The sequence below is a fragment of the Opisthocomus hoazin genome, chromosome 7 (assembly GCF_030867145.1).
Source record: "Opisthocomus hoazin isolate bOpiHoa1 chromosome 7, bOpiHoa1.hap1, whole genome shotgun sequence".
Classification (NCBI taxonomy): Eukaryota; Metazoa; Chordata; class Aves; order Opisthocomiformes; family Opisthocomidae; genus Opisthocomus; species Opisthocomus hoazin.
In genome coordinates this window covers 33,347,720-33,365,648 of record NC_134420.1, presented here as the reverse complement: position 1 = coordinate 33,365,648, position 17,929 = coordinate 33,347,720, and the positions used below count along the sequence as shown (strand labels likewise).

At 49.8% G+C, this 17,929-nt stretch overlaps 1 protein-coding gene across 1 annotated transcript in view; it reads left to right on the top strand.

The window, feature by feature from the left end:
• The window catches only part of PAPLN (papilin, proteoglycan like sulfated glycoprotein), a 50,377-nt gene extending 34,169 nt beyond the window's left edge, over window positions 1-16,208 (top strand). The window contains exons 14-28 of the mRNA XM_075425939.1: window positions 444-620; window positions 1,929-2,085; window positions 2,706-2,792; window positions 3,333-3,621; window positions 3,745-3,862; window positions 4,559-4,688; window positions 5,941-6,592; window positions 7,334-7,471; window positions 8,337-8,461; window positions 9,403-9,541; window positions 10,966-11,103; window positions 11,740-11,867; window positions 12,454-12,562; window positions 13,894-14,069; window positions 14,608-16,208. Coding sequence (XP_075282054.1) covers window positions 444-620; window positions 1,929-2,085; window positions 2,706-2,792; window positions 3,333-3,621; window positions 3,745-3,862; window positions 4,559-4,688; window positions 5,941-6,592; window positions 7,334-7,471; window positions 8,337-8,461; window positions 9,403-9,541; window positions 10,966-11,103; window positions 11,740-11,867; window positions 12,454-12,562; window positions 13,894-14,069; window positions 14,608-14,783 — 2,739 coding nt within the window. The 3' untranslated portion in view covers window positions 14,784-16,208. The remainder of the gene's footprint in view (window positions 1-443; window positions 621-1,928; window positions 2,086-2,705; window positions 2,793-3,332; window positions 3,622-3,744; window positions 3,863-4,558; window positions 4,689-5,940; window positions 6,593-7,333; window positions 7,472-8,336; window positions 8,462-9,402; window positions 9,542-10,965; window positions 11,104-11,739; window positions 11,868-12,453; window positions 12,563-13,893; window positions 14,070-14,607) is intronic.
• Window positions 16,209-17,929: the final 1,721 nt, after the last annotated feature.

Sequence of the window (17,929 nt, the reverse complement as noted above, 5' to 3'; positions counted from 1 at the left end):
AGAAGACATGAGCAATACAAGACCCTAATCTTTTTATCTTCCCTTGAATTCTTTACCTTGAGCTGATTTTAATCAGGAGTAAATAACATGAGGTTCCAGGTATTTCCTGCCATTTACTGTTCTCAATGTATTCTGCAGTACTGGTATTTTTCCAAAATCATTCTCCATGTCTTCTTTGGTAGACATCAAGTGAGATGATATGACTAGGCCAAAATCACCCAGTGAGCTCCAGATATCCCAGGCCATATCCACCATGCCTTATTGTCTCTAATACAGCATAAATAACTACTCTGATAACTCCCATCCCAGAAGATTATTTTAATCATGGTTGGTTGTTCTAGGCAATCTCAAAATTGTGCTCTGCCCTAACATTAGGGAGCACAGCCTGGAAATGCGAGTGGAAACTGAGTGCTTCCTTGTAACTGTTGGGCTGCTTTCTGCAGTGCTCAGCCAACTGTGGGGAAGGGGTCCAGACCCGGACCGTCACCTGCAGAACACAGCAGGGCTCTCGGGCTCAGGACTTCGCTTGTCTAATGGAGTCAAAGCCATCGGCCACCCAGCCCTGCCTGAAGGAGAACTGCATCCAAGAAATAGGCTGGCACGTTGGAGACTGGGGCCTGGTGAGCATCACACTTTCATGGTTCAGAAATAACTGATTATATTGCTGTGCTCCTCGCAAACAAGCTTTGATCCATGCAGTCTGCACGTTGGCTGGGGCTGGGAGCATGTACTGCTTCATTACCAGTCCCTTGCCTCACAGTTGCATTGTAACTGGTGCTAGTAATGCTTCAGTTAATCTGCTGCCTGCTTTGTATGCAGCCACTACAAAAATAAATCCTTGTGAGGGAGGGATTACAGTTTCAGTGACAGTGGCAAAATGCAGCCAATAAGCTGAAACAGCCCACTCGTGCTGCTATTCCCAAGTCTTCGCCCCATCGCTGTGAATAGCAGAACAGCTCTCTGGCTGAGCATGGCTTAGAGCTCCAGGCTTCAGGACTGGTCATTGCATTTGGTGATATGGTTTAAAGTACATTTTTGTAATCATTCAGATAAACTGTGCTTCAGCTGGATGAGTCATGTCTTTGTGGAGGGAGCCAGACTGTGTTCAACCTGGGAAAAGTGCCAGGGGCAGGAAATAGTGGTAGATGCAATGGATCAGGTGACTTCCAAACACACTTTTTCCCTTCTGTGCTAGCCGGACTAGCTTGTTATGAGATAAAACATATTACATCTGGTTCTTCACAAGATGTGGGCCAAGTTTTAATAACAGCTAAAGAAGCTGCTTACCTTAATCTGATCTTTCCTGGCCCCTGGCTTTCCAATGTCAGAAGGCCTCCTACCTGCATCTGAATAAGAGAGAGAAATACTCTCCCAATGATTCTAGAGCTTGCCATGAGCAAGTGGGTTACACAGACACCTCATCCTCTCCCCTCCCCTGAGCTGCTGCTCATTGCTCACCCTTCATCCACAGCTTCCAGTGAGAGGAATTCCAGTTAGCTTCTTACAAGAAAGCGACTAGTTTCCTTTCCTGTTGTAAACTGTGATTCTTGAATGCATAGTTCGAGACTGACCCTCTCACAGCTGCTGGGTCCCTGTAGTGTTGATCTGCCTTCAGGCCAGGCTGAAACAACTCACTCCAGCTCTCTGCCACGCCTCTGTGGGTAACAGCAGCTCATCTGGACATCACAGGCTGAGCATGGCATAGAGCCTAATGCTTCAGGGCTGGGTGCAACATTTCGTAAAATGGCTTAAAGTATGGTTTTCTAATTGTTCATATGAATGCAGCTGAAGTATTGTTTGCTTTGTCTTGGTGGAGGAAGCTGTGCTCAGCCTGCGGCTAATAATGCAGCTGTTTCAAACTTCTGGTCTGTGGGGTTTCTGCGTTCAGCCTCTGCTGCCTGCTCACTTGCCTTGTCTCTGTGCCCAAGTGTTCGAAGAGCTGCAGTTCAGGCATCCGGACACGCCAAGTCGTCTGCGCAGACAGCGACTCCAAATTCTACAGTCCTGAGACATGCAAAGCCATCCAGCCACAGAAACCAGCCACCCTGGGTAGCTGCAACATGCAGCCCTGCTACCTGCCACAGCGTGAGTGGTGTTGCCGCACACCTAGCTTTTCCTAAAATGCTTTGGTTTAGGAGTAGAAATTCCCAGCTCTACACCAGCTGGGTGTTCTCTGTCCCAGGTTGTGTTCTCAGCTTCTTGCCTGCCTGTCTCCACAGCATCTTCAGAGTCCCAGTACCTGTGCTGTTCGAATGTATGGAACAGGCTTGGGAGCAACATTGGTGTATGTCCATTTTGAATGCAGTATTCTGTGATGGCTCTGTCCCAGTGTGTGCTGCAGACTGACCCCAGGACTGCCAGTCAAGGATAGCAAACTGGCCAGGCTCAGTAGCTAAAAACTATAGCCAACTTTCATCCCTCTGTGGACCAGCTATAAAGGAGGCACAACTGCTCAGAAGATTTTGCTTTCTGTCTGTGTCTAGTCTGCACACCAGAGCTGAAATGCTGACTTTTGTCTGCCTGCCCATCACAGGTCGCTGTCCTGACAATCCAGTTGAGTCCAATTGCTGCTCAGCTGTTGTTCCAGGAGAAGAGAAACATTTTCATCAACTTTAGTCTCCCTGTTGGCTCCTGGATGCATTTGCAATTATTAGAACACAGGGCTGGACTAACTGCACTTATTTTGTGTATATGTCTCTTTGCAGAGGTCCCCAGTATGCAGGACACTATGGGATATGATGTCACTCGCCAGTCCTTGCTGACACGTTACAACCCAAACAGCCCTGCCACAGGTTTGGAAGAATTTTGTTAGTCTGAGTTTTTGGTAATGGTGGACTTGAAACGGGGTGTGGTAAGGGAAAGGTTCCTCCTTTTCTTCATTTCTCTTGTTCATTTCATGGGCATCTAGAAATCTGTGGAGCCAGAGACGAAGTGTAGATGCTTTTACGTGATAGCGAGCAGTGTCTGAATCTGTCCATGCAGAAGAGACTGTACAGTATATAGATCTCGGGCTCTGGCAGCATGATGTAAGTGCTGGCTGAGAGGAATGCTGCCCAAAGCAGATTGTAGGAAGAAGAAAGGATCATGTGAGGGGACCGCAGTAATGTGGCAGGTGGTTTCTCATGGGACAACAGGAAGAATGATCAGGGAAGCAAGCAAAAGAACCTCAGGACAACCAAATCCGGAAGAGCAGGCCAGAATACACATTCAGGTGAAATCCTGGTACGGAAAAGTCTGCCCTGTATCTTTGGGCAGGTGCAAGAGAGCAGAGATGAGCAAAACTGATCAGATTTTGATGCTCACCTGCATGCTTTAAGGAATTCTTTCCCCAGATTCTGGTGATGAAAGGATGATCCCTGGGAGCTCGATGATCCATACTACCTCTGGGAATCACCACACCTCACCCAGCAAGGACCGTGGCATCAACTTGTTGCCTGTTCGCTGGGAATCCCAGTCACGCTCATTGGGTTCCCATCAGCTCAGCTTCTCTCAGGACCCCACCGCAGGGACTGGCTCTCGAGACTGCCACCGGAGCCCATATGGCTGCTGTCCAGATGGGCACACTCCAGCTTCAGGCCCTCTGGAGAGAGGTTGCCCCTTCAGCAGTTGTCACCGAAACAGGTAGCTGGAAGTAGATGGGCCTGAACAGGGAGGCATTGCCTTTCCTGGGGGCTTACTGAAATTTACAGCCTCTGCCTGTTGAGCCGGGCAGGTCAGGTATTGCTGCAGCCCTTCTGCCTGTAGGTATGGATGTTGTCCTGATGGAGTATCGTCTGCCCAGGGTCCAAACAACATGGGATGCCCACAACATTATCACGACATTCAAGTGAGCAGAAATCAGCCCACTGCAGCTGCTCCAACAGTAAGTACGAAAACCCTTTGCGTTTTAGCTGTCCATCAGATAAGAAGATTTAGATTTGACCCCAGTGACTCAGATTATGGGTTTCTGTTCTGCTTCATCTCTGCCAGTAGCACTGGAGACCAGTACTCCATGCATGGCATCAAGTCATTTGGCACACTACGTTCCTGTTCAGTCTGGGGCATCCACCTGTGATCCTCTGTAAGCAGGGGACAGAGCGGGTGGTTGAGAGATGTCTGAGAAGTAGAAGACCATCCTATGTAGAACTGGTTGAATAATCCCGCGTAACTAAATTTCTGTGCGTCAGAAATGTGCCATCCAGTTTCTAGGAGAAATAACGGGAAAAACATGGCTACTGTTCATTGCCTTTGTTTGACAGCTCTGCCGATTAACTGAGGGCAAAATAGTCAGGGAGGTAATTCCTTTTATAGCTTGGGGTGCCTGGTGGGGCCAGCTGAAAAAAGTGGCCTGCTGCTGGGCTGGTTAGGTCTGTCCTGCAGAGAAGTGCAGCCCTGGATCCATGGCTGACAGCCAAGTTTCCCACCTGTTCCCAGCACGAAAGCCTCTAGGAGGCAAACAAATAATGGTTCCTCTAACAGCTGGCCTGCTGCAGCTGACAGCTTGGACACGGTGCTTTGCACGTGCTACTGTCCTCATGTAAGCGTGGTAACTTTTTGGCTTTCAATTCCTGTCTCTAAGGCAAACCAAGCCTTGTCCCAGCAGCACCCGTCGGGCAAGTGCCGCAGTTCTGTGTATGGCTGCTGTTTTGACAATGTCGCTTCAGCTTCAGGACCTCAAGGGGAAGGATGTCTCAATAGGCCCAACTACCGTAAGTGATGCTTTGTTGTCTTGGTTTAGAAACGTAGGAACAGTCGTATAGAATCCAGTAGCATATGGAAGCTTCCTGTGTAGAGGCTCTCCTCTCTGTAAAATGCAATAAATTTTCTCTTTGGAAAAGAAATTCTGCCTGGTGGCTGGGGCAGGGGAAGCTTGGAGGGAGTGTAGAAAAGCAGCCAGATGGTTCAGTTTTGTCAGCTACCGCAGATATTCTTGTTGTTCTCTGCTGATAGTTGAACAGAAGGGTTTTTGTATGATCTCTGTCAGTCTGTAGGACTTCTGGGGAGCTGTTTGCCCCTGAGAAGACACCCTGAGGCAGCCTGGAGTGCTTCAAATTAGTTATCTGGTTTTAAGAGAAGCAGGGCCTCTCTGAGGAATTAGGGCTGTGCTCAGCCTTCAGACAGCCCATGGACTGGGGTGGAATGAGAGCTACAACTAAGGATGGAGGTGTTGCTCAGGGCTGCATGGATGCTTTCAGCCAGCAGAGTTCAATACAGTGCCTGCTGTACTATAAGGTAAGAGCTGCTGGGCAAAATCATCTCTGCTCCTTTAGTCCCCAGCTGTATCCTCTGCAGGCACGCGGCTGCTCCATCGCCTTGCCCTTTTGCCGCAGCACAGAGGTTGCTTTGTGGCCCTGTGGGGCTGCCCTGGGGAAAGAGAAATGTCTCTGGATCCCCTCTGCTCAACCACAGCTTGGCAAAGGACCCCTCAATCAGAGCCCTGCACCCAGTGTTTGTCAGCATGTGGCTGTGATACCTGTGACTCAGAGCACAGGACTCAGTTTGTAGGCTTACAGAGACACTGGGCTGTGCTCCTCTTTATATCAATGTGTGGAGGGGTGTTCGGTAACACATGTGGCTTCACAACTGGGTCTAATCCACTTGCTTTGTCGGCTGGAAAGATGCAAAAGGCAACCACGTGCCCTTTGCAGGAGAGGAAGCCCCAGAGCCAACCTTGCAGCTGCACAGTTCCCGGAGAAAGGCTGTAAAGCATCTGTCTAGTATCTAGATTCAGAATTGACTCAGGTTGGTTCTTCTTCCACCAGTGGTAAAACTGGGGCAGGAAGAAACGTGAGCAGCTGCCCAATTTCAAAGCAGAGCTGGGTGCAAAACTTAAGTGTCCTACTCTCCCACCTGCCCTCTGCCCACAAGGCCCATCAGATCATCTAGGTAGGTGGCTTGAAGTGCCCAGACCTTTGTGCTTTGTGACCCTCACATTTCTGCCTGTTCTGCTCTTTTTGGTAGCGTATCCTGTCATATGCCTGCTGCCCAGTGCCCACGGCCCCTGCGCGAACTGGACCACTCGCTGGTACTTTGTGGCTGTCGTTGGCAAGTGCAACCGATTTTGGTACGGCGGCTGCCAAGGCAATAAAAACAGCTTTGCCTCGGAGGAGGAGTGCATGAGAGCATGCCACAAGTCTGTGGGCGTCAGCCCTCCGGAGCACCAGTCCTCTTCTGGCACAGGAGCCCTGCAACGCCAGCACACTGGCTCCCGCTCTCATACAGGGGATGCTTGGGATCAGCAGCAGCCGTCCCTGAGAGAGTCTGCAAGTCGCAGCCAAGAAGGAAGAGCCTACGGGGCTTCACGCCCCATGCAAGACAGCCACAGACAGGACAGCTGGAGAAGTGAGGTACTGCCAGGGTCTCTGCTGAGGACTGGTATGCTGGAGAGCCAGCGCTGGGGCACCCAGCAAAGCAGACTGGACAGCCTGAGCCAGCCGCACTTGTGGGAATCAGCGGTGCCTGGGCCCTCAGAGAGGCAGAGGGGCAGAGGCCAGGAGGGGCTGCCCCATGAAGGCAAGCAGTGGCATAAGGCTTTCGGAGCAGACGTTTCCGTGACAGAGGGATTGGGGCATCAGGCGCCTGCAGACCCATCCTCAGCACAGGCCCTGCACAGGTAGATGATGTTTTTAATTTTCTTTTTTCCCTTGTTCTGTCAGCTCATTGTGAAGCATCAGTGCAGCTTCCTCTGGAGTGAAATTGTTGCCCCAGCTGGGACCAGCTAACTGGGAATACCATGTGATGGACTGGCTATACATGTAGCCCTTTGGTAAATCAAGTTATTCAGGACTTGGAGTTCTCTGCTGTCTCTCTCCTTGCACTCTCCCCGCTCTCTGACAGCACTGGAAGTATGGTGTGCGAAAAGACTGCAGGACCCTGGGGTCTTGGTCTGGGAGGTGTTCTTACACTGTAAACGAGAATCCATAGGTGTTTTCCTTGTTCTGACCGACAAATTTAGCTGACTCTGACTTCAGAGCTTTATCTCAGCACTATATGGAGCAGCAGTGAGTTGTTCTAGGGGAGACTTTTAAGATGCAGATTTTGGGTCAGGATCCAGACAGTGTCTCCCTGAAAACCAGGAGAGCGTAGAGCTAGATCTAAATGTGTCTGCACTGGATCCATGTCTGTCTGATGGGCTGAACCTAGTTCCTTCAGAAGAGAGGGGTTGTAGGACTCTGTGTCTTCCTGGAGATATTGTAGTATTCAGTCTGTCCAGAGAAGCCTTTGCCATGTAGGAGAGGGCTCCCTACGTGTTCACTGGTGCATCTGCTCAGTTGTGACTCATCCAGAGCCACATTAGAGGACCCAGAGGAGAGGAGGGCACCACAGGTGCCAATGGAATTGCTTTCTCTTTCAGAGCCATTTTGGAGGAAGCCAAGCCCTCTCTTGTGACAGCAGTTGTGGGACAAAACATCCAGCTGGTCTGCAAGACAGGCACGTCTCCCTTCTTCAGAGTGGAGTGGGCCAAGGACGGCCGACCGGTCTCCTCTGACAGGTGAGCTCAGCTCTCTTTGTTATAGAGCAGATGGGCTTCTTGCTAGGCAGAGTGCCAAAAATACTCACCCACTTTCTTTGTAATCTTACTGCTAACATTATTTAAAGAAAACAAACCAAAAAAACCAAACCAACCAAGCCCATGTATTGACCGAAGAGCATGAACTGTCCCCCTGGTCTGTGCACAGCAGCAGCAGATACAGTCTGCGATAGCACTGCGGCGTCGGCTAGTGTTATGGGGCAGAACAGAGGATGTCCCATAGCAAGGCACTGGTGGAAGCTGACATGTGGGTAGTGATACAGAAAAATGCTGTCGTTGTTGGATTTATCTTGGGGCAGCATGAAGTCAGTAGTCCAGGGTGAAGCTTGTAGCCAAATAACTGAGGGTTCCTCTGGCTGGAAGTTTCAAGCACTCCCATCTAAGATATAATTCTTTTAAAAACTAATTTCAAAGCCTGTTTTTCCTGAGAAGCCTTTTTCCAGCAACAATTTGGAGCCAGACAGTCACTTTGTGTTATGAAAGTCACAGTTAAGAAAAGCCCAGTTCTGCTTTTCTGTTTGCAGACGACTGCTGGGGCTCAAGCTCCTGCCTGGAAGGGCAGTTTGCCTCCTCATGGGAGAGGGTTGCTGAAAGCAGTTCCCTGTTTTCCCATTTCAGTTCCCTCTCTGTTCCTGACCTCCTTTCTGCCGCAGTTATTTCCCCTGCCTGCGACCCCTCTGTGGTCAACAGGGTTTTGTGTTTTTCTGGGCCGGGGAGGGCACTCTGTGATGGTGGTTTGCGTAACACCATCACGACGGGCCGCTCTGCCTTGGCCAGCCACTGTCCACGGCCAGGCAGTGGCACTTCGTCCTGGCTCCTGTTGCAGGCACACCTCCCAGTCCGACGGCTCCTTACTGATCAGCAATGCCAAGCCCGAGGACGCTGGGACTTACATGTGCCTCGGTTCTGACAGGAGGACAGAGAGCCGTCAGGTTCGGTTACAGATCACAGGTGACTTCTCTTCTGCTCTTCTACCAAAGAGGTATCTCAGGGCTGCTCGTTAATGGTTACTGATGACAGGAGCAATAAAGCCGGCTGCAGGATCAAGCTTCCTCCGCTGCCACACCATGCTAGCAGCGTTGCCTTTGCCCGGTGGCAGTGGTGTCCCCAGAGCTGGCCAAGGCAGTCTGTCTCCTCTGCTGTAGGGGTGCCACGAGGGAGTGTGGAGGCAGCAGGGCTGCTTCCGGTGTTGCCTCATGATAAAGCCTTAGCCCTAAAGCACCTCCTCCCTTGCAGTGCCACGCTGTAACCAGAGTTGTGGCTTGCCTGTAACCTGCTCCATTTCCAGCACAGCGAGCATGCCTTGCTCCCTGAGGGCCATCAGCTGCCTCCTGATCCCAGGAAGGAGGCTCCAGAAAGAGGGGTCTCCTGTAGTTCCCTGGGCCCTCCATCTCACACTGTAATGCGACCAGTCTGCCATAGCTGTCTCTGCTGGTGCTTTTATGTTTTGTGTTTTGCCCAGACAGGTCCTGCGGGGTAACAAACAATTCCCTGTTCTGAAAAACATGCCTTATCCAAGAAACAAAAACAAAAAAAAATATGAAAGACTAGTCCCAAAAGAGGGGCCAGCAAGGCACCCTGTAGCCTTCAATCTCTGAAGTGTACTTCGTCACAGCAATGGCACATGGGGCAGAAGGCATCGTGGCCTAAGGGGATGCTGCAACATGTTCACTGAGAGAGGAGAGAAAGGAGTCTAGAATTGCTTGCCTGCAGGTCTGTGACTCTCATTAGTAGACAGCGCAGGCTCACTGCACTAGTCAGCCAGAAAACAGATGGCTGAAGGGCTCTTTGGCTCCAGTTCAGCAAGCTCTCCCGAGCTCATAGAAACGCTACGCAAGAGGTCACAGTAAGAAGGGTCCTTTTATTCACATATGGCATTTTATTTTGAATAGAGTACCAGAGCGCTGTTCTGGCAGAGGGTGAGAGAGGTCGGGTCCTTCACAAGGAAAATCAGCAGCATCGAGAGCTATCCGGAGGCAGGAAGGCTGTGCAGGCAGCCGGTTCCTCTGTGCATCAGCAATTCACATACAGGTAGGTTCACGCACAGCAACAGTTTGTCCACCATGCCCAGCCGATGAACCATATGGCATCTCTTCATGTAGAAAAGCTGAGGGTTGGAAAGGTCCTGGGTCAGCTGTTCTGGGGCACGGTTGGGAAGCAAGCAGTACTGAACTGCTGACAACAGGAACGGGAGAAGATCCCAGCTGCAAGCTGCCTTCTGTCCTCCCTGAGGGTCTCTTAAAAGAAGCAGCATATTCTGAGCAAAGACATGCTTGGATGCAGACGGCAAAGGAGCTAGGTTCAAACGAAGGTAGAAATATCAGGGGCAGCATCCTTAGCTGTTCAAATTAGTGTAGGTTGAAAGAGAAACCTCTTCTGGAAAAAAGCAAAACAAATAGGATCTGCTTACCTAGCACAAAATAGATATATGCATATTAAAAAAAGCTCCGGTTACTTTAGCCCCCCACTCATTTATTGTAAATATTTTGTGAAAAAACCACTTTGACTCAAAACTCACTCTTCATGTACTGGGTGGCATATTTGTAGCTTCTTGCATGTTTCTTTGGTGCTTCTAGGCTCCACAGGAATAAAAAGGTACAAATTATTTTTTCCTTAAATGCACCAAGTTGGGGCTCCAGATTAAATGGGACCATGATCTGATCCCTCCCTTCTTTTGAGTTTACAACCTAAAACCCAGCCAACTTGCTGAACTCGCCAGCAACCCCCTTAGCTGCTTCTGCCTAAAAGCAGAAAAAAGTGATTCATTGAATTAAGAGCACGGAATTAAGGCTCTTTGGTTTTGTTTTTTTGAGATCAAGAATTCAGGTCAGAGAATGGGGGTGGGGGAGATGATGTTTTATTTGACTCTGGAACTTCATGGTTTAGTTCCCTTCTAAAATGGTGTTTAGCTGTAGTATTAAGAGAGCAAAGAGCAAGAGGAGGTAAGCGGTGCGAAAGCCTGACCTCAGCCTTTCAGCTGCCTGAAGGGGATGGCCAGCTCCAGGGCCTTGCATGCAGCCAGGTGATCACAATGGGCTCTTCACACCCCAGAACATATCTGCTCATTTTTGTGTGCCAGACAAGAGCCTTGAGGGAAACTTCCAGGACTTTGTACCATTTGCCGCGTGCTCATGTTGTTAACGCTTCCTAGGCTGTTATCCAGAGGGATGCCATGAGAAACAGGGTTGCTGTCTCTAAAGGGTTAAACAGGCTGGCAGGAGTGCAGCACCAAGCTGTGCTGAACTGCAGCAGGATTTGGTGGAGGCTGCTCTTTTCTGGGTGTTGTGAGTGAATGTTGGTAATGGCAAGTATCAGAGCTCCGATGGGAGTGCAGAGACCACCCTTTCCTGTTGAAGGCAACAAATAAGGCTTGTGATTAGAAAAGCTTTGTGCTGAAGGTCAAATGCTGAATGAGGAAGTTGCTGCAATTTTTGCTGTGCTTGTGGACTTTGCAGGTTGAGAATGGATAAGAGCGAGCCCTCGGTAGTGGAAGCCAACGTCGGGGAAAGAGTCAGACTGCCCTGCACAGTGGAAGCATCGCCAGCTCTCACCATTGAGTGGCAGAAAGACGGGCAGCCCCTCTCCTCTCCCAGGTGAGCTCCCAGGCAGGTCCACTGTACCCAGAGGCAAGTTCATGTGGAGGAGAGCCTCCTCCTTGCCTTGCTTTCCCTGTCTCCTCCCGGAGAGAACAGAGCAGTTGGCCGTGCATCCAGGGCTGCCCTGCTTTGTGCTGGCCAGCTTCCTCTGTTCGGGCCAGACTGTACTGCCTGACTGCCCTGGCCTCACTACAGATCAAAGTCTGAACATTGCACCCTCAAGTGAACAGCTGTGATAAAGGGCCTACAAGTGAGCCAAAGCTGAAATTTGTTCATCTACGAGATTAGCAGAAAGAAAACACATGGCAAGCAAATTTGCCAAAAACCAGCTGGTCTGTGAGCCAGGGCAGAGGTTGACAGCAGAGAGAGAGATCAGGGTGCCTGCAGTGAACTTCTGCAGCTACTGGTGATGCTCCCCTGTGGCTCCCCTCAGCCTCTGCTCCCAGAAGGCTGCTCTAGCAGCAAGATTTTCCAGAGGACCAGGGGTTGCACTACAGGTTGAACTGAGCTGCTGACAAACCTTTGCTCAGTGTCACCACAAAGTTGTGCATGAGGCTTAGCTTCAGCTCCGGTGGCTGGAGTCCCATCCTGACTCAAGCACAGGCTGAGGGGCTTTCTGGCTTTGTTCCCCAGACACAGGCAGCAGTCCGATGGGGCCCTGGTGATCAGCCGGGTCAGCTCTGAAGACGCGGGCTTCTTTACCTGCGTTGCCTCCAATGGACGTGACCAGGACCAGCGCCAGGTCCTGTTCCGACCTCTAGGTACTGGATGGGTGGTGGCGTGCATGGCATGATTGTACACACACACGTGTGCGCACGCAAGCGGGAAGCAGGGAGGGCTGGGCTGGGCAGTGTGGGTTTCTGGTCCGTGCCTCTGGGCTTCACATCTGGTGTTTAACAGGCAGCTTGAGGGCAAGGGAAGAGCGAGTTGTTTTACCCAACGGTAGTCTCTGTGTGTCTAGTAGATCGTGGTGCTCCAGGCAGTTGGGAAGAGCGACTAAGAGCACAGTAAGAGTGACTCTAAGGGCCCTGTTTCTGGGTCACTGGTGTGGAATGCACATAGGAGCAAGAGGAACTAAGGAGACGGTTCTTCTGTGCATGTGATGTGCTTGTGTCCAGCTGGAGGAAAAAGCTCTTCGAGGCCTCTGTTACTTGCCCTTGGTTGGGCCAAAGCCCTTAGGAAATCCACATTCCCCGTAGCAGCAGCAACATTGCTCCAAACATGCTGTTTCAAGGCCTAGGGGCTCATAGCTCATCATAGCATACTTTTCCCATGAGGGAATGCTCCTACTACGAGTGGCAGCATGGCATTGTCTTCCTGTTAGCGATGATTTCCCTTCTCGTTTAGGAGAGCTGAGGATCACCGGTCTTCTGCCAAGCATCACAGTACCCGAGGGAGGGACTGCTCAGCTTCATTGTACAGTGACTGGCAACAATGTGAATATAAGGTGGTCAAGGTGAGCAAAAATGAGACAGAACTTCCCTTTCCTTCTCTTCCTGAACCTCATCACTTGCCCTCCAAATAATAATGCAGGGTGCCTGCCAGGCAAGAGGAAGACCCACAGTTCTCAGCCTCAGCTGGCGTCACTACCCTTTCCTTACCGACTTGCCTGTTGCCTTAAAAATCCTGGGCAAGATCCCTGGGGGGGGTGTAGGGGTCACCAAGTTCATGCTCCAGGAAGGCAGAATTTAAGGTAAGATTTCATGGAGTTCAGAAGGTCTCCATGCTGGAAAGCTACTCACATTACAATAGCAAAAACTAAAATGAGTAATCAGAGGAAGACCTTTAGTTGGTCTTTATAAAACTCTGCCTAACCTTAGCAAACATTTCAGCCCCTACAATAACAGCAATGCTTCTCCCAGCTTCCTGCTGCAACAGTTCTCTTTCTCTACTGTCAAGTGGGAGCAAAGGATAATTTGAAGTGTTTTAGTAGAGGTAAAGGAAAACCTGTGTCCTCTTCTCTTAATGGTTTACAGTGAAACTCAGAATTCGTGCAAGTGTTTAGCGAGGTTTTTCCTCCCCAATTTGAAAATAATCAGTTTTGTTTTGGACTCTTCTTGACAAGGATCCAGAGAGATGGATTGGTAATTGTTTAAATCCCTTTACTCCGAGGGGTAGGACTGAAGTGGGCCATCTCACAAAGAGAGCTTTTCTTCCATATGTGAGTTTGGTATTTGAGTTAAAAAAATTATTGAAGTTTCAGAGTCTGAATGCAACCCTTTTCAGTGAAACAAATTTCATTTCCTTGGTAACTAGGAGTTCATAATTCAGGCAGTTTTCCTGCTGGGCACAGAATATTCCAGGAGGAACAGAACAGACATAATCTTGCTGGTATTTTAAATGTTTTTATAAACAAACTTTTAAGCGAGTGGAAAGAGGGTGCATTGCTCACTACCCCATATGTTCTTCAAGCAATATGTGCTGCTCTCAGTGCCAGCCAAACAAGCACTGCCAGACCACAACCTGGAGAGAGGGAAAGGCACCCTGGATTTTCTCTTAGTTCCTCAAACCTGAGAAATGTGTAATAGCAGGAAGGGCAATGTCTTCGTACAGCGCGCACAGCTAGCTGCCTCCCACGCAGACGGTGGGCAAACGGATGCAGACTCACTCGGGCTCGTGTCACTACTCAACCGTAAAGCCAGGTCGTGGCGAAAGAAGATTTTTTCTTCCTTCCGGCTGAATCTGTAAAAATTCATGCCTTTCACAGAGCATCAGTCCCCAGGGAGCACAGAGAGCTCCTTTAGCCCCCATGGGTGGGAATAGTGACACAAAATGTTTTCGCCACAGGAACGGAGTCCCTACACGGGCAGATGGCCACCGCATCCACCTGTCCCAGGACGGGAGCCTGGTCATAAGCAACATTCAAGAGGCTGACGAGGGATCCTACACGTGCAGCGCCTACAGCAGCAGCAACTCTGTCAGTGCCAGCACCGAGGTGAAAGTGCTGAGGAGCAGGCCTAGCAGTGAGTACAGCCCGTCCTCCCTGCTTCTCCCGGCACAGCGCCAGGCTTGTGGCCACCGGCAGAAGTCTGTGCCCGTCCACTGCCGACCTCCAGCTCTGGGGAGAGCGGTGGGAGCCCCTGGGTTGTGCCACCCGAGGAGTCCTGCCTTCCCTGGGCAGCAAAGCAGGATGGCGGAAGTGCCCGCCCCACCAGGGTGCTGGGAGCCGAATTCGCTTCCTGAGGCTGAAATGCTGTAGTTGGCTGGCCAAATAGTTGGCTGCAAGATTCGTGTTTGGACTCTGGACACCATCCAGCTGGCTTTGCAAAGGGTTTGGAGTGGTCTCTCCTCAGGAGATTAGCCCCAGAAACTGCGTTCTCCTCTGTCTCACCAGAGGAGTCGGTTTCTCTCTCATGATTGGCGTTGGGCTAAATTTAAAACAATCCCCTTAGACCTGGCAGGGTGGGGAAAGCAAGAACGTGCTGTGTCTTTGGGAGGGGAGTGAAACCTGAGGGTAAGCCCTGGCAGCGTATTCACAGCTGCGTTGCCTTTTGGCTGCAGCCGCTGCAAACCACGTCGTGGGCCTGAGCAGCGCCTGCGTGGACCAGCCCCACCTCGCCAACTGTGGCCTGATCCTGCAGGCCCAGCTCTGCGGAAATGAATACTACGCCAGCTTCTGCTGCGCCAGCTGCGCTCGCTACCAGCCCCAGGCCAGCCTGCAGCGTCACCGCGTGTGACGGACGCCTCCACGGGTGACGAATGCCTCCACGGCCACACGGAAGTACAGGTGACCTATGACAAGACTGGAAGTCTGAACTCTGTACTTTCACTGCATGAAACAGCGGTGGGAGCTCTCCTCTGCTGGAAAGCTCAAGAGGGTGAAGCGAACAGAGCGTAGTGGGTGTAACGGCTTGAAGGTGGGAGACCCACCACCCTCAAGTTTATTGCAAACTTCTTCCCCCCCCACCCTGCTCGCTGTAGCCAATCCATCTCTTCACTTAAGGGTAGTTGCTGTCATTCACAGAACAAGATGACACGGGGAGCGTAAGGATGCCGGGACTTAGAGAAGGCAGGTAACCAGCACAAAACAGGGAGGGACCAAGTCTTCATGCGAGCAGAGAGAGAAGTGCTCTTAAAAAAAACAAACCTCTGAAGTGTTTGAAGATGGGCCTGAACTGACTTAATCAAAGCACTAATGAGCAATGAACGCTTGTAATCCTGGGGAGCATCTTCCACTTCAATGCAAAGGACCCTGACCATGGGAGACAGCTCGATGTGTGTAGAAGTCCTAGGAGATTACTAGCTCTAGGGCTGCAGCTGTAAGATCACATTACTGGAGCTGTTTTATGCCAGTAGGCCTTAGACAAATTTCTGGTTGGGTCACTTTGGTTTCTACTTGACTGTAATCAGCTTTGGAGTGAAATGCAGAAGCAATGCTTCACAGAAAGCGTAAGACAAAATAGAAGAATATTTATAGCCCTTCCTGAATGTTAGGGGTAATTTAGATGACTGTTATCTGTTCTGAGATGCTGCAGGTTAAATATCACTCGCTCTAAGAAGGCTCAGCAGATAATTTCTGGGTTTTTTTCTGAGCCAGAACTGTGCTCTTGAATTTATTGCAAAGCTGAGCTCGGTGGTAGCATTGCGCTGTTTCAGCTTGGGAAGGCAAATAATATACACATAAAAATACATGTAGGGGTATTTGACTTGCCAGAATAAACCTCCCAATGATCTGTCTTCTAGTCTCAGTCAGGTAAAGCCTGGCTCTGCTTGTGGGCTGGGCTGATTCCTGCTGCTAGGGGCTAACGAGGGCGGACTTCCAGAGGCAGTGCAGCTACAGCTGAAAAGCATCCTTCATTTCAAGACTGAGCGGCAGCGAGCAGGCATAGGAGGCTCTGAAAAAGACAGTCTCAGGCATTAATCAGGGGAGGTGAGATTATCTAATGATAAACCAGTAAAGGCCCTTGGGTGTCTTCAGTATCTCAAAATGGAATTATTTCTAAGCAAAAGCATTTTTCACAGCCTCCATGGTATTTTTTTACCCGAGCATCAGCCCTAACAGTCCCCCTCTTCCTCATTTAAACTCCCTGCTGAGCCTTGGATGGGTTAATCATATTAATTAGCACCATCACTCATTTGTTATTTGCATTGATGTAGCTATGAACTAGTGGACTGATGTGTAGTGTTGCTGTTGGGGGGGGGTGGGGTGGGGTGTGCAGGATTGCCTTTTTTTTTTTTTTTTCCTTCTCCTATTTCTGTTACTTTATTTTAAGGCTTCTAAGGAAGGCAGCTAATTCAGAGCTGTGCTTACACCACTCTCCTCTCTGTCAGTCCAGACTCGGTACTCAGGGCAGCAGTAATACATAGGTGTAAATCCCCAGGCTTGACAGCCTAAAGCTGGTTTGGACTCTAAATCCAGTAAATCAGTTCAGCTGCACCTAAAAATAAGAATTATTAACCTCGTGACTGCATGCGCTTCAGCAGGTGTGGCTTCAGGATTGGACACACTGCTTTAAGACGGGAACAAACTGCAAAGTCTAGAAGCAATTCAGAATTCAGTAAAGGAGCACGAGGTGACAGTCACATAGCTGTTTGGGGGTGGGTCTGTCTGTGGTCTGATAGATTCTGCTTGCTAGAAAAGACAAAAATACTTATTTTTGCAGTTAAGACCCGTTGATCGGGGAACACTTCCTCTGCTGTAATTATGGAAGGCGCTACAGCCCAAGGGTCGAAGTTGCCATCACTGGCTATTTAAGAACCACGAGATGGTCCTGAGATAGCTTCTAATTGTGTTTGTACAAAATTCTGCATTTAACATCTCAGATGAGCACCTTTTTTTGTGTGTGTATAGGCTATTCCAGTGGCTTGGTACAACTCTGTCTCTTGAGACCGGGGACTAATCACAGGCTGTCTAAATTCCAGTCCCAGTGAAGACCTCTCAGTTGATACGTGGCAGGCACAGACAGTAGTCCAGCTCTGTGGACCTGCTCAGGAGCATGGTTAGAAGTTGGTTGTGGTTGTAGCAGACCCTTTTGTCCCAGAAGAAGCAGTCACTTCTATAATAACCCTTTCTGCCATGTCAGAGTTTTTAGAATATTTAAATAGTCTGTGTAGTCAGTGGAGTAGTTGCATAGCATAGTTCTACCCGATGGGGCCAGGGAGCACTGTCTCAACCCTCGAGGGCTGTAGCAGCACCCGTACCCTGATGGGCAGGATTTCGACACTGACCGTGCCTTGGTTACGTGCGTGTTCGCTCTGCCCTCCTTTCAGCTGCAGAACCAGGGCAGCAGCTGAAGGCAGGCAGGTCACTGCTTTAAATACGTGTCCTCACTGTAACAGTTAACACCAGCATCTTTTTGCATTTCTTCCATTTGGTAAACTGAGCTTTCCCCTCTGTAACCTGCCTAACTGAATGTTTACTTTGTTTGATTTGGGAATCAAGATGTCCATTTTCTTCCCTCAACAATGGACTGCAGGAAGGGCTTATCTCCTTCACTGTTCTCTCGGGGCAGAGGAAGGGTGTAGCTATGCTGGGCTATTTTCAGCTGATCTTTGGGCACTGCTGTGACAGATATGGCACTAATACAATAACCTATGCGTACTTTCTTTCCTATTATAGATGTCTACAAATATTTGCTTGCTTTTTGAAAACTGAAAAAAGCATTGGTAGCAACTCAAATACTATAGGGAGTGTTGGCCATTACTATCCCTGTCAGACTGAAAACAGGTAAGAGTCTGTAAAGAAAAAAGTCCCAGTGTCACTGTGAGAGTCGCTACACTTGCCTGGAAATCAAAACTGCTGGCAAGCTCACATGCTAGGGCCAAAGAGAGTGCCTCTTCCTCTTCAGGTTACGAAGTCTGACTTTTCCTTGTGTCTAAACCG